At 44.1% G+C, this 16,228-nt stretch overlaps 1 protein-coding gene across 3 annotated transcripts in view; it reads left to right on the plus strand.

Moving 5' to 3' along the window:
- ephb1 (EPH receptor B1) overlaps positions 1 to 16,228 on the plus strand; it is a 112,282-nt gene that overhangs the window by 35,847 nt on the left and 60,207 nt on the right. For all 3 annotated transcript variants that reach the window (XM_029831093.1, XM_029831094.1, XM_029831095.1), the window contains exons 2-3: positions 1,134 to 1,198; positions 13,180 to 13,861. In XM_029831093.1, the coding sequence (XP_029686953.1) occupies positions 1,134 to 1,198; positions 13,180 to 13,861 (747 nt within the window). The remainder of the gene's footprint in view (positions 1 to 1,133; positions 1,199 to 13,179; positions 13,862 to 16,228) is intronic.

The following is a 16,228-nucleotide window of genomic DNA, read 5'->3' on the forward strand; positions in this document are numbered from 1 at the left end:
TGTCCGGTTTCGGTAAATCTGATAATAAGTCATTTAGGTCCTGATGACCAGGGGTCAAAGTTCATTGTGATTCAAACAGATATATTATCGTTCTTGATCCTTGTGCTTTTGGTGTGAAAACAAGGTGACACAGAATTTTTAGTACAGAGATCAAACATTTTTTACAGTTCGCGCAAGGACTCTACAATAGTTCTGCTTTTTTTGTGCTCTCTCAGGTAGACAGTTTAAGCTTAAAAAGAAATTTGTGAATCCTGTTTGTGAGGTATTCAATGCGGCAGCCCACCGAAAAACGCCCACTTGATTGACAGTAAAACACCCTACCAACACCCCGAAAGAAAATCTTGATATTTTGCTCTATTGTTGTTTTCTTACCCATTTTTTTCCCTGCACAAAGGCAAACATGGCCCTATTTTGTAGCGAAACATCAGAAACACAGCATTTGTTACCGCTATCGGACCATCTCGGTTGTCCCGTTCAGGAGGGAACAGACTACTGTTCCAGAGTCCTTTGCCAAAGCCTGTTATTTGGCTAAACAAAAGTCCTTTTTTCAAATGTGCAATCGCAGAGATCTCTGGATAACCAGACCTGGACTTCCTCTGAATCCCCCCGTGCGGCCGTGCCGCAAACATTGTTGGTAGTCATCACATCAGATGTTCAGATAGTACGGATGTTCTGGCAGAGATGTGCACGTTCCAAATACACATCTCTAACATCTCACCAGCACACCTGTGCAGGGGGATTCATTCTGGGCAAGAAAATTCCATGTGTTCATTTATATCTGGAAAAAAAAAATCCCGATATAGTCAAAATGATTATACATTAGTCGTACTTGCAGAGAAAAGAAGTTAACCGTTAACCAAGGGAGAATGTCGCAAAGGCTGAGAATTTAGCAGTGTTACAGAGGCCTTGAGACATCCTTTTCAGCTAAGTGGCGCCCCTTTCCACCGTCTCTTGTGTTTATACAGAAGCCTAGCGGAGACGGATGAAACCACTCTGAAGGATTCCTTTCCTTCTCTGTTCACTGAAGATAGTGACAGTGTTCACTGGGCCTCGAATGCAGTTCGGAATGATGCTAATAGTAGTTTCTTTGTAGACTAACCACGATTCTGCACTGTCTTTCTGTCTGTTCTCAGAGACCATCATGGACACTCGGGTGGCCACAGCTGAGCTGGGATGGACGGCATATCCGAATTCCGGGGTGAGTCTCTCCTTGCCACAACTTGGGCTGGCTGAAAAAAACGGTGACATGAAAGACAAGACAAAGTTAATTAGAATCTCTACTCCACAGATAAATAGACAGGAAGTCAGACAAGATATAGCCTTAAGTAGTGCCCACTGTAGCTCCTATTACAGGTATTATTGTCCCTATGTCCCAGCTCATAATGACTTAATGACATAATGGGTCCACCTTAGCCCCAGAACACAGAACCTAAGTCCCTGTAAATGGAGGCTAAAGGATACCATATCCTAAATAGTACTGTAATGATACAGTTATTCAAGGAAGTAGAGGCAGTACGGCATAACAGAAAGAGACAGTTTTCAGTTTTTACCAGAGCTCTTTTTATCTTAAAGAAGATTCCATGCACATACAAATGCATGAAAGTAGTAAGAAGCTCCAAGTCATTGGAATGGAAACTGTTGGATAATCACGGTATCGCAGGTATGATTGCCCCATTACACTTTTCAAGGATTTCAAGGACTTGTTTTCTGTGATACTTAATAATTTATTGAAACGCTGTAGAGACCACTGCCGCTGGAATCAATCTTGCAAGAGCCATCAAGCACAGAGTAATTGTTTCACACATTTTCTGGTTCTGCGGGCTTTTACGAAGCGTTTTACACGTGTGTAAAGAAAGTTTTTATTGCCCTCCAGCACCGTTCAGGCAACGGTTGGAGTTGCTACCTGCTTTGAGACAAGTGCGGCCTCGAGACCCATCAGCTTCGATATTTAAAACATTATGCCACACTCTAGAGCTGTAAGCTAACAGCTAACATTTTGCCATTGTGACTTATCTTTTATAACCAAGGCGTGGCGGAGTTGAGCCAGGGTGTGTCCCAAACTTTCATTTTATTGTGTATTCCTCCATAAAACCAACCACTTTCATACTCGCCACAAGAGAAAAGCACACACTGTTGTCATCCAAGCTGCTATTTGATACATCTCATTAAGTTCCTTTAGTGACCTCTCCTTGAGGAGTTCATTGAAGAAGTGTAGACGTGTTTGTCAGAGAGAGTGTGTTTGGCTGACCTGAAGAGTTAATTCTGAGGTATTGCAGGAGCAGCACCATTAGTTCCAGTGCAGTAAGCACGGGGACCTATCGGGACCTGGAAACATGACCATATAATGGCGGGGTTGTATGCGAATGCACACTTGCGGTTGCATCAAAGATGAGAGGGGGGAAAACAGATGTGTGCAGGAAACAATATTACAACATCCCCCCGTAATGGGTTCCATCTTTTTTTTTCTTATTGTTTGATTTCACTTGAAAATGTAACATTTCATCCTTCCCGTATCTTCCTGTTTCTTGTTTGTTTTCATACAAATTAATTTTTCTCAGCTTTCAACAGCTTTTCTGGAGCACCATGTCACTGATAAGAAAATCTGTTTAAAAAGCTGCTTTTAGCTGAGGAATATAATAGTTTCGTGGTCCTGCTGGTTCCTTTGACAAAGGTCGAAGACTCTTGTTACAGAAACCATTATTTTGGTATCATTTAAGAAATATAGATACGTTTCTTTGTTTTATTTGTATACCTATAAGGCAGAATGCACACACACACACACACACACACACACACATGCACAGACACTGCAGAGCACTGATATTTATGGTAGACAGTGTTAGCATTCCAAATGCTGCCTCTGTAGATATTGACTTTAAACAGAACAATATTTACGAGATTCAAGATTACTGGTAGGTCACGCACATTGTTTGGATCACCGATCCTATGATTTTCTTTTCTTTTGTTTGTTGTGCACATAAACACACTATCTCAATCTTTTGCAATCGTCTTTGCGTGTGGATGGTACATACGCAGATATCCTGCATAGGGGGAGATAAGCAGGGGCGATGGTCTCTGGGATTTTTTGATGAGGTGAGGCAAGAAACTTTCAAAACCGGAAATGAAAAGCAGCTGTCAATAAAGGTGATTCAGTTGTTGCCGTTTTTTTTTTTTTAAATAAAGACAATGTGCAAGAAATACTGACTGACTGCAAACTCTAGGCCAAATAAACTGCTTTAACAAGAGAGCAGACTTTCTGCCTCCCACTGTTCTAATTGTCACATATGTATTTGTGGCAGTTTTTTTTTGTGCGAGACCCCTTTTTTCCGTTTCATTACCCATTTATGTGTCTAGTTACGCGGCACACACTGTGTTGTACACACATTGTGCATTTATCAGCTCAGCTAACTCAAAACTACCCATTGCAACTACGCTGGCAACAACCACGCCCACATAGTGTATCTGACCAATCATGTGATAGTTCTGTGACACCAGACCAGGAACTAGTCCTGCCTAGAATACGTTTTGAGAATGAGTTGTTACAATTACTAAACCCGGCTTTATGTTCATTTGGATCATTTTCTTGTGCTTTGCCATTAGGCAGTATCTCCTAAATAGTTATTTTAATGGTTTTTCCCTCTCAGCTTATTGCTTTACATTTGATATAGATAAAGAAGTCCATTTGCTTATCTCATATGCCACATGTCACTTTTAAATTCTGCAGCCGTAAAGTATCAAAGACAAATCTGGAGATGTGGGGAGATGTTAATATGTCATACATTTTTACCATTTTACCAAGATAAGCTAACAGATTTCCCTTGTCTTTATTTATGTATTCTTTACTTCTGAATAATTCACATGAATTGGAAACCAAAGTGGAGGGGGAAATAAGGGTATGGGACGAAGGGAGTCTGGGAGGTTGTGGGGGTTCGAATAGGGGATTAGAAGAAATCAATTGTGTTGAAAGTGGGGAGAGAGAAGAAAAAGCAGCCAGGTTTCAGTTGTAGGTGTGCGTGTTGAAGGGAGCTTAGGTTAACTCATGTGACTCTAAGAGTCCAGGCTTTGAGGGGGGAGGCTTGGGGGTTGGGGTTGGGCTAGATGGCCAGTGGGGAAAGAGCGGCTGTGCTGACAAGGGCTGTGGGGGCTGTGAAGCGTGGAGAAAAAGGCCAGGTCTTTGCAACTAAGGGATAAACGCTGGCCAAGTGAGCACAGAGAGGGGTGTGGGAAGGGGGTGAGGAAGTAAGACAAAGGCACGTGAAATCCTTCTGTTCAGATGCAGCAGGTGCGTGACAAAAAACAGAATACATTCAACCCTGACTTGTTTGTTTGTATCTACACTCCTAATTTTACATGTGTGCCCTCAGACACATTTTACAGGCTTCTAAGTGTCACCGTAGCGTGTGTGCACCTGCGTCCGTGAGTGTGCACTGGCACAGGTGCAGTCAGACCCGAGCCATCTTGTTTTTTGGGGGGGGGACGTGCCTCGCCCAGCTCTCTCGCTGCGTCCTGAGCTTTAGCGGCGCCCCGTGAGCTTTAACCAGACAGGTGTCGGCGCACACTTGGTGATTCCTAAAGAGCGGATGGATCCATAACGGCCATCTCACCATCTGCTGACCAGACTTAATACACCTCAATTATTCATATCCTGACAGACAGAGCAGCAGTGGCTCAACCGGCTCATGGGAAGGAGTTTGGGAGGGAGGGATGGAAGAAAATAAAGTGGAACTGATGGAAAAATGGCAAGGAGGTAAGCGGAGATTGATTGAATGCAGATGAGAAAAAAGTTAGAGATGTGGGAAGGAAAATAAAGATGGAAGAGGAGTCAGAAGGCTTGGAAAAAGGAGGCAGGGACACGAACTCTGACCCCCCCCCCCCCAGGAGCTGGAGCTGAAATAGAATGAAGAGTGAAAATGACAGTGAGTCATACCGGCTGTGCTTTAGGTGAAAGGAGCACCTCCATTACACGGGTGCATGTGCTCAAACGTTCACGCAGAGGCAAATGGAAGCGGCAAACTTAGCCTGACAATTGGAAACGTCGAAAGTGTTCGGAGGCGCGCGTAGACAGTGGGCGCGGTTAGCACCTTCCTAACAGTGGGAGGCTCGTCTCATTTTCCCTGCATTGTTATTGAGAGTAATTTCGCCACATAGCCGTGCAGTTACATTTCCTCCAGGCTCAAGCGCAACTATCTCTTCTCAGTGTGAACACCCGAACAGTATGGCAACAAATCACCGGCATGACGATGGATCTGCGGCCTTCTGCCACACCTATAATATATCAGCCGAGAATGTCGTTTCCCCGCTAAACTTTCGTGAAAACCCGTTTGCAAGATGTTGCCGGGAGGTCCACATCTGCGATCAGTATCGCGCTCACCGCCTGAACACTTCAGATGTCTCAGACAGAACAGGGCGCACCACAGAGGTAGCATAGCCACCAAATCAGGCAAGTTCTCCTTTATTTCGGTTTCCCTCCTGGAAATAAAATAACATAAAATAACTTCAATTATTGATTTCCTCCTTTACCGAGTGTGAAGCCCCCCCCCCCCCCCCCGCTTATTCTGATGTGTGAAGAACCCAAGAATATTATTTTCTTACCGCAAAGATGAAATAAAATAACAAAGTTAAAGAAACTGGAGCAAAAGAAAAAGAAAAGAATTTATACCTCATTTGGTATTAAAGTGTGTTACTGTGTTTGACAACCGAGTCAGACTTCTTTTAGATGGTGAAATTTGGGAAAGTGAGTTCTATAAATGCTAATGGCAATCTTGATGGTTCATCCTGATAACTTTAGCCCAGAAGTCATCACTGCTGTGTCCTGTTCCAACACATAGTCCATTGTTTTACCAAGTCCAGGTCTTTAGACGCACCAAGTTGAGACACCAACGCTTCCCTGCATGAGGACAAACCTGCGGTGTGGTTTTATTAGCTTTGCAAAGCAGACAAAATTAGCCAGGAATCCTTCTATTCTTTCTCATTTGCCTTGCAAAGACTTTTTTGTCTTTCCACAGTTTTTCTTTCCTCCGGCATATTGAAAGGTCAGATTCAGTCTGTCTTCAGCGGCCTGTGCTGAGAGCCCCAGCAGAGGACGGTTCAGCTTCCTTCTGTTAATGAATATAATGTCAATTGTTGTTTTAATTATATGACCTTGCTGAGGCCCGTGGTATAATTTCCATTCATTTCAAAGTCTTGATCTTTACAGGAGTAATCTGATAAACAGCAGAATTTAAAAATGATTCCAATTTACCCTACTCTAATCTGAAATATGTAGATTATGAAAAAGAATCAAAACAAAACCTTTAAACCAAGAGGAACCTTTTGTGTTTAATATCAAAAGACCTGCCGCTCGGTCGAAGCCTGCACAATAACTGAAAAGACTCCCGCTAATATGTGGTATTCTAAAATCTGGAGGGAGTTAAAGAGCAGGGATCTGGATGGAACATTACCTGCATCACATTTAAGACCTGTGGAAAATCCTGGTCATTTTTTAGGGGAGCATAATTACATGCTTAAACATGCTTAAAACTTTGCCTAAATTATTCAGCTCAAATGCTTTTTAAAGTATCTATTTATTGTTGATTGATTAATGTTGTAAGGTGACCGGGAGTGTCCAGAAAAGTGTGTGTGAGTGTGTGTGTGTGATAGACTGGTGGCCTGTGCAGGGTTATTCCAGCAGCGTTACAGGGGGATCAAGTGGTGCTTTACAGATAAATGAAGGAATGGATAATACGAAGCTATGCTCAGACAAGTCCAGACCCCAGCGGTCACAAGTTCTCACAAAATCCATGAAATTATTCCCACCTAAATCCAAATGTATTGATCAGGGCCGTAGGAGGGTCAGGGAGCCCAACTTCAGCGAGTCCCCAGATTTATTTAGGTTCAGTCAAACTATGCGACTGTAATTATTGAGTGGCTTGGATCTGGCAGGACTTGGGACTGTTTCAGACATCACCATTTCCTCCCCATCCATCACATTCAGCCAGGCGGAACTGGACCACGGATGCCCTGGAAAATAATCGCTCCCATGCAACAGGCCCGACAGCAACCCTCATTCAATAACATAGCTGATCAGAAATGATAATAGCAATCATGGCGCTGCATATTTTACAGGCCCAGGCGTGACTCTGTGTGTGTGTGTGTGTGTGTGTGTTGGTGCGAGGTGGGAGATGAGGAATGGCTCTCAGAATATGTCAGTATGCCAGAGAGTGTGAGCATGTGCCTCTCGTGGCGTTACATCATACCTTACAGATGACTGCTGGGAGTTTGGTTTGTATTTTTCGAACTTGTTTTATTATTCATTCATTCAATCCTGCTCGCCCGCACTTAGCAGTCACTTAACGGTGCTGAAAGTGTGTGTGTGTGTGTCTGTGTGTGTGTGTGTGTGTGTGTGGGGGGGGGGTTGGCCTGCTGGAACCCATCCCAGTTGTCATGGGGGGTCATTCTGCATTGCACACACTATTCACTCTTGCTCTCTCTCTCTCTCTTTCTCTCTCTCTCACACACATACACACACACACACACACACACACCTGGGGGCAATTTAGAGTCTCCAATCAACCTAATGTGCATATTTTGGACTGTGGGTGGAAACTGGAGGGCAGCCCACACAGGCTCCAGGACAAAATACAAACAGGTCAGGCAATTGGAAGAAAAAAACTAACTAAATAAATAAGAAAATTCGGAAATGCGAGCATTAATATTCAGAATCACGTGGCCGAATGCAGCTGCGGCTCCGCCTGGACGCGAACCTGTTGCTCCTATTTGATGGTCATTCCACTGACTTCAGGGAACGCATCCCAAGGTTGAAATGCAAATCTCCTCATTAAGTCAGAGGGGTTTGAACCAGCCTTTGGAGAGAGAGCGCGTCTGGACCGCGATTACTGTCAGCAGATCCGCAGATCGAGGGTCGTCTTGAGACAGTGTTCCGGTCCAACGTCTCACATTGCCACCAAATCTCACCTGCATTGATTTTATTTTTTTCGCACATAATTATTAAAACTCGCTACCACCCACCCACACACAACTGGTTCTCTAAAGGCGTTCCTTCTCCTGCTCCTCTACGATGTTGCGTTGTCATGAATAACAAATCATCTCATTATCGAAATGTCCATCCTTAGCTTGTAGCGCGTGAACCAATCTCCTGCACGCCTGCGCCCACATGTTGGAGAGCCGTGGTGATAAATGAGCAGAGGAGTGTGGGGTAGGAAGTGCTCGTAAACGTGCCATCCGTTCCTCCTGGGATTAGAGATGTAAACACAACACACTCGGCACGCTGCACACACTATATAAACACAGTCTAGTCCCAGAATCCTTTGGGGAACATATAAAGTAACACCTCTTCCAGATAGTTTATTTAGACGGGGAAACTGGAGGTCTCGTCTGAAATGAGCGCTGGAATATTAGCACATCTCTTTCCGTTGGTCCTGTGTTGTCTAGGTAACGGGAGTTTAGATTACAACCCAAGAAACAAATGTTTTGGGGAGGGGTTAAACTTTTGAGCATGTATCAAATAGTGTTGTTGATTTAAAACAGTCGCAACCAGGCGTTACACTACGCATGCGGATGGTAGGGTTACCGTATATACTGGTTCATATGGCACTCTTAAATGGCCAGTCTAAAAAACGGTAAGAGAAAAAGATTTTTTACACCCAGTATGTTTACATGATGCTCAAATACAGAAGTAATTGTCCGACCAAGCCACACACTGCGATAGAAAATCGTTAGGCGTGTATAAACTTTAGTCGGCATTAATCCAGACAACACATGTTCCGCAATGTTAGCTGACCGCTGACGCTAACCTCTCGACATCAACATGACCATGAGACCGTGAGGGAGAGCGTACATCTTAGCTGCACAAGAAGCGTACATTATGTACGAGATGAACAAAGTCGTATGATTATGCTCTTTGAAATGCCGGTCTGACACCTGACGCCTCTAGTCTGGAGGAAGAGACCGTCTTCCCGTCAGTTAGCCAAATTCCTCTGATGCATGTAAACTGTGACAAGGAACGGATTCTGACAATACCAGACACCGAAGTCAAATTTTGAGCAACAGCTCGTTTAAATTGTGCATATAAACACACTGAATGTGTTTGCCGCTTGACCTTTGAAACATAGCCATACACTCACAACTCCCACTATAATGTAAAGGTCAAAAAGCTCTTTGGTCATAAAATATTTATAGGAGTCGAGCCAACACCTTAAGACTGCTCCAGAAAAAGGGTCCTGTGTTGCACAAGATGCCTTTTAAAAGAAGAGGTTCTACTATCCTATAGAAGGAGAAGGAAGGTTTTAGGCAGATTTGCAATTCACATTAAAGACAAACAACCAACAATGGCCAAATGTGCTTTTGGTGGGGGTGTGAATAGTCCTAAGAACTGTGGATGTTCTGGAAAGGTTCCTACAGCAGAAAGGGCCTTTATTGCCTTTTTATTTTATCCTCACATCTGTATTATCATCGCACTCATTGTCTGAGCAGCAGTCTTGACACGTTTTAGAGCATGCGTGTGGTAGCTAACACAAACGGCCCATAATACCTTCTTTAAACGACTCATTAGTACAGTCTATTTCCCCCATTGTTCTCCACAAGCTTTATAACCATTTCCTGATAGGTCATTCGAGTGGATGATTGGGGCTCCAGCACATTGTTGGTTTTTGCACCGAGCAGGACTGTGGTCACTGCTGCTGCGGGTTGTTTTAGCCTTTGAAGCTAATGGCTGGTGATCAATGTGATAAATGGCCTTTACGAGAGCGGAGTATCGATAGCTGAAAGACAGGCAGGCGAGGCTGTGAAAAACGGAAACTTCAGGCCAGATACATTACTGCCCCTTCCCCCCTACTTTTGAGTCATTTTTTTACCCATCAGTCTGGCTCCTTCTTTACGCTACCATCTCTTCTCCGGTTCAGCTAGCTGTGACTGGTCATTAACGAAAACATTAAGCGCCCCGTGAATCCATATCTCCTCCGTCTTCTTGCTGATTTCCATAAAGCGGAGCAGCCATAATGACACACCAAATGGCCCCACTTCGCAATCGCGGCCAGGAGGAGAGAGTCTGCTCGATTACTGGAAAAAGCAAACCTATTACCGGCGAGCCAAGGGGTGTTGCTTAGCGCTGATAGGTGTTGTATGAAGATGTTTGCCGTATTTGGCTGGCACTTCATCAGCGAGAAAGTTAGCTTTGAGTAGAAATGCAGTGACGCTCAGTAAGGACGTTTTAGCTATCTCCAAAGTGATTCTCCTAGCTTATAGCTTCTGTGGGAGCATTTTCTGTAATCATGGGAATGTACGGGGCCTATATAGCAACCATGTGGCGAGCTGCAACGAAAAAGGAACATGGGAATAATAACACTCCGGTTTCCACCTCATTGCGATATGAATGATACATGTTGAGAGCATAGATTTGTGCTCAGGCCCGCGAGCATGACCAAATATTCAGCGAGCAGCATCAGCTGTTGTTTTTATATACAAAAATCCTTGAAAGGAAATAGATGGAAGGACCAGGGAACTCCATTATCAGCGAGGTGACAGGTGATGATGCCTCCCCTTTTCTCGGTTCTCCGGCAAGGTCAAACAGATGCCGCGGAGTAGCGCGGGAGATAGATTTGACTTAAATGATGTAAAAGGTCTATGGAAGAGCCGTGGAATTGAAAAAGGGAAACTGCAGCATACTGATGGCACTCTGGGGCATGCCTCGGGTTTCTTTTTTCATTGTTTATTTTACAAGGTGCTTGAGATTCATGCGCTGAGTGAATTTTAATGTTAAAGAAAACAAGGATGAAAAGAAACGTGTTTAATGGGGATGATCAGATCTCTCGGACCTGTGGAAGCAGAGATGTCACTCGCAGCCTTGAGTTGTCGCTGCACAACAGCAGCTAGCAAATCAATATGTGGCCACGGACACATGCGCACACACATCCCCGAATTTCTATCTTTTTGGGGACTTTCGAGTTTCCTACCCTAACCCTCCCAACAAACTTCTAAGCCCTCAATAAACTCCCTCGTCCCAGTTCAACCCTCAACCTCAGAACCGTGTGTTATACCTCAACACAGTTCTTTTGATTTGTGGGAAACGGCCAAATGACCCCCCCATTTGTAGAAATGTTCTCAAGCACTTTGGTTTTCAATATGTAGCACGTACAAGGAGACACACATGAAATATCGTTTAGGTTTTGTTTGCTGTCACCAAAGACACTAAATGTCAGCCGAGGAGGAAATGAAACGAAGTACAGCTCATTACTTTACGAGCCAATAAATTTCTGGACAGATTTCAAACAGGCATTATCTGAAACGCCTCGGGCATTGCTGCGGCGTGAAAGATGGTGGTCATTTGCCCAGACGTGGGGCAGCGAGGACCCCCTCCTCGACCAGGGCAGTCAGCTGCGGAGGAGCCCGGGGCCCGGCTGTATTAATGAACAGGCGGCGCTGAAAGGGACAGGTTCCTGTAATGCTGATGAATGGTCATTACAGAGGAGACGGGGGAGAAGGAGGGGAGGAGACGAGCGCAGCATGGGGGGGGGGGGGGGGGCAGCCATGAAGAAAAGGTTTAATTTGCACCTCGGATTTCTGTAAACTCATTTGTCATGTCGGCGGTGTCGCCACTCTCCCCTCCACCTCCCTTGCCCCATCTTTCTTCCACACGCCGACGTCTCTTTCTCAGGTCAAAAAGGGTCCGTTCATGTCGCTTTAGCGGGGAATTTTGCAAAATTTTCAAAGATTCCGGATTGCATTCCAACACGGACGGAGGCTGCGTGTAAAGACTCGACCTCTGATGGAGCAACTGAGTTCAAAGGTCAGGTGGAGGAGGACGCCCCGGGACAGTTGTGCGTACGAGAAGCTAGAACCAATCAGAGGGCCACTCATCGGCAACATGGATTCGATTAACTCCCACTCGCCGAGGAATGTTTGGAACATTGGTGTGGAAATAAATGTTTTAGCCAAGCAAAAAATAAAGGAATAAAATCATTATTAGTGGTGTTGATGTGAGAGAAAACAATTTTTACTCTTTATTGGGCGAGCGGTCGTATCCAGTAACCTCTGTTCACCTGAACCACAAGAGTTCTCCCAACCAATCACAGGTCAGCCTGCATCCCACATTGATACTTAATGATCTCCAACGCTTCGGCTCTGGCACCGAGTTTCTCAAGCCGTTAAAACATTTTGAAAAAAAATGAAAGGGGCAGCGGGTTGAAATTTAGTTGAATTCGGAACTGGAAAAGTATTTTAATGAGCGTGTAAACAGTTAAACTACTCAGGCTGCCTTGCTAAAATAATTGCTGGGAAGGCCACATTAAAGGTAGAAAATAGAGGAACAGAGTAATTTTATGAAAGCAAATCAATTAAAAATATGAAAGAGTGCATGACCAAAAACAAAACCTCTTGTATTATAGTATAAATCACGACGTTAATTATGTTTTTTTTCCCCATGCTATTTCTTGATGCATTTCCAACAAAAATCCACATAAGATTAACTGGCTCATTGTGACTTAGTTGTGTTATATTAATTAAGCAATTCTGTATTATTCTAATACCTTTAGCAAATCAGTTTTTGAGAATATTGTTTGGAATCTCAACACATTCTTTTCCTGAAAATCCCTCTCCTCCTTTTGAAAAATTCCCCATAATAAAAGCATATTCTGGCGCATTGTGCTGATCACCCGAGGCGATCCTGAAGCCGCGCCTCATTCAACATCCCTTTCTAGGTCACACCTGTGAGAACTGGCCTCACATCACGCCTCGTGCATGGTTTCAACACGCCAGTAATAACCTGCATCTGTCTAATTGTAATTCAGCGGAGCATAATGTTGATTTTCTTTATGTAGAGCTCTTTAGTTTGGATATAATGCACTGCCTAGCTTCCTGCGGTGCACGTATCACAGCTGCTGCGCGTGTTTGAAGAGAGTTTTAGTGTTGCTGCACTTTAGACGTCCGCTATAATTCGTAAAGGAAGAATATTTGTGCGCCGTCTGTGGATAAATAAGCCCTCACAGCCTGATGGGCTGATCTCTGCTAATCCAGGAAGAAGAATCAAATTTAGTGCTTTGGGGAGATTACGGAGATGCGCCCAAGTTCTCCGCGGCTCAGCCATGAACCTTCTTCATCAAAACACAGGAAATGTTTGATTTTTTAATGGTGACTAATCAGCAGTGTGTGTGTGTGTGTGTGTTTTCTGGTTTTCTCCATCCGCAGTGGGAGGAGGTGAGCAGCTACGACGAAAACCTCAACACCATCAGGACGTACCAGGTGTGTAACGTCTTCGAGCCCAGTCAGAACAACTGGCTCCTCACCACCTTCGTCGATCGGCGCGGGGCGCAGCGCATCTACGTGGAGATCCGATTCACCGTGCGCGACTGCAGCTCCATCCCCAACGTGCCCGGCTCATGCAAGGAGACCTTCAACTTCTACTACTACGAGACAGACGCCGTAATCGCCACCAAAAGCACCGCCTTCTGGATGGAGGCCCCTTATCTCAAAGTGGACACCATCGCGGCGGATGAGAGCTTCTCCCAGGTGGACTTCGACGGACGCCTGATGAAGGTCAACACGGAGGTGCGGAGCTTTGGCCCATTGTCCAAGAACGGCTTCTACCTGGCTTTTCAGGACTACGGCGCCTGCATGTCGCTGCTCTCTGTCAGGGTCTTCTACAAAAAGTGCCCCAGTGTGGTGCAGAATTTTGCCATCTTCCCAGAAACAATGACGGGGGCTGAGAGCACCTCCCTGGTCATTGCCCGAGGAATCTGCATCCCCAACTCAGAGGAGGTCGACGTCCCCATAAAGCTTTACTGCAATGGAGACGGGGAGTGGATGGTTCCTATCGGGAGCTGCACGTGCAAAGCTGGGTTTGAACATGACAACGGCAACGTGTGTCGAGGTAAGCGTCCTAAACCTTCTCAAACCTCGTTTTTTGGGTGACCTGTAACATGTTCTTCCTAAGCTCGCTTTTAGATTCAGGCACTTTTAAAGTGATGGACGGTGTTTGATGTACCAAATCACATCAGAGAGACGAAATTGTTCTGTTTTTAGCTCGCATATAAGTGCGCTTGTACCCTGGAACAGCAGAGTTGATTGTGTTTCATGCTTTTTTCCGAGCACGGATTGTCGAACCTCTTCCTTGATCACATCCACATGCTGCCATAGTAACAGATTAGCATTGATTCTTAATTTGTTACTAACGCCATCCTTCTGTACAGCCTCCTTTATTGTGAAAAATGGTTAGATTTTTATGAAATTTAATGTAGGGCAACTTCTGAGGAACAGAGGAAAAGCACAAACATGAAATCGGAGGCTAAGCTGAAGTTTTCAAGCTAACGCTCTTAACTTCCTGAGGCCTTCTGATACTCATTTATGCTCTACACCCTGATTTTTCTCACATTTGAGCACATTTAAAGAATAATTTAGTCAAGGTGTCTGCTGATAATACTCGGTGCTCGGGGCGGCCCATGTGGCGCAGCGCTGCTTGGGCTGCCTCCGGCAGTTAGCCCGGGAACGTGTGAGGCGAAGATAAGACTGATTGACACACATCTGCTGTGATCAAGAAAATAGATAGGAGAGTGGCACCTATCTCCAAAGCTCAATGTGCGATGTCTCTCCTCTCCCAACCGCTCTCTAAACAATCCACTCAAAAACATCTGTCTCCCACACACTCCCACACACTCCCACACACGCACTCAGGTACCGTGCTGGATCTGCAGGTACCGGATCTTCATGTGTTTTCATTTCCTGTCATTTTTGTTATTGATTAGAGTTTGTTTCTGTACGTGCACAGTGCAATGGGCAGACTGATAGTGATATGATATTGACAGAAGTAGCATAATCCTGTAGGATAGCTACTTTTAGGGCCAGACATTTGACAATAAGACAATCAATTCTGGTTTATTGAGTTAACATTTTTAAAATGAGGTTGTTTTATTTAAACAACAACATAGCTACATCTTCCATAGCAGATGTTATGTGTTTCTTTTCAGTCTTTATACATTTTCTGAAGTTAATAGTCCACGTTTTAAGTGAAATCTGATGGATTAAAGCATTTATCATTGATCTTTGAATGTAAACACAATTTTCCCTCATTTTCCTACAAATGTGCTCCTTTTTCAACACGTATGGCTTTTTATAGAGACTCATGTCCATTTCCTGTGTGAGATAATGAGCATGAGTGCTAATAGTGAATTGCAGAGCAGGTTAGTAGATAATATTGGAGAATCCCCCGTTTATATAAACACCTCCATTTGTTACATTGTCCTTTCCTGAATATGGATTTACTCAAAATGTGCTGATTTTTCCTGGAAACCCACGATCACGCTATCCTGTCAGCAGTGTCTTCCCCTACACAAATAATTTAACATTTTAAAGCACAGTCACAAACATTTAGAAGTGGCTCCACAGGGTGCGACTTCCAGCTCAGTTTAAACTTATCAAACACTGTTTAAAGCTGGAAAACTGGGTTGCATTTGTGCATCGCTGCATTAGAAGTTCTGATAAATGCACTCAATGATGATCTGCTTATTTCCAAAATCTCCCGTTTATGTAACCAAGTTTATTCCCTCACTATTATTACAGTTCCAGATATCTCCCCCACACTGGTGTGGTTTATGTTAGTGTGGGACAGTGGCACTGATTTAAACACCATAAACACACTCACACACATAAACATACTCACACACAGAATCCCTGTGTGTGAGTATGTTTATGGACCATGACACCCTTTTCTGCAGACTTTGAACTGCGACGATAACCTATATTTTCACTAATTCCCACAATCCCCTTGACTTTCTCATGTTAGTAAGTGCAGCAAGTGGACTTCCTGCTGTGTTTGGCACGTGCGCACGTGTGTGTGTTTGTTGTGTGTGTGTGGGAAACTCTGTATTAGTGGGTGGATTAAAGACTTTGTGCGCAGGAAGAACGGTGTTAGTGAAAAAAGTGAGATGTTGTTTATGCTGTTCTTTTCAACATTTGCCTTCAAAGAAATTAAGAAACAGCTATGAAGGAAATAAGAGATCCGGAGTCATGTCAGGGGATTATAATCTACGATAAAACGGGAGTTGAGCCAATATTGTTTCAGTAGATGAAAAGTGGCCGTTTAGGATGAATGAACATGAACAGCAAAAGAATGAATATGTGATCACGCCACTTCATGCAGAAATGCTTTCATTTTTAAAGCTTTGTAGCAAACCAGAGAATCAAAACAGTTCTGTTTGTATTTTAATTTGCTGATTTGATCTTGGATTATTTGTCCAACTGG

This window comes from Takifugu rubripes, chromosome 22 (genome assembly GCF_901000725.2).
Source record: "Takifugu rubripes chromosome 22, fTakRub1.2, whole genome shotgun sequence".
Lineage (NCBI taxonomy): Eukaryota > Metazoa > Chordata > Actinopteri > Tetraodontiformes > Tetraodontidae > Takifugu > Takifugu rubripes.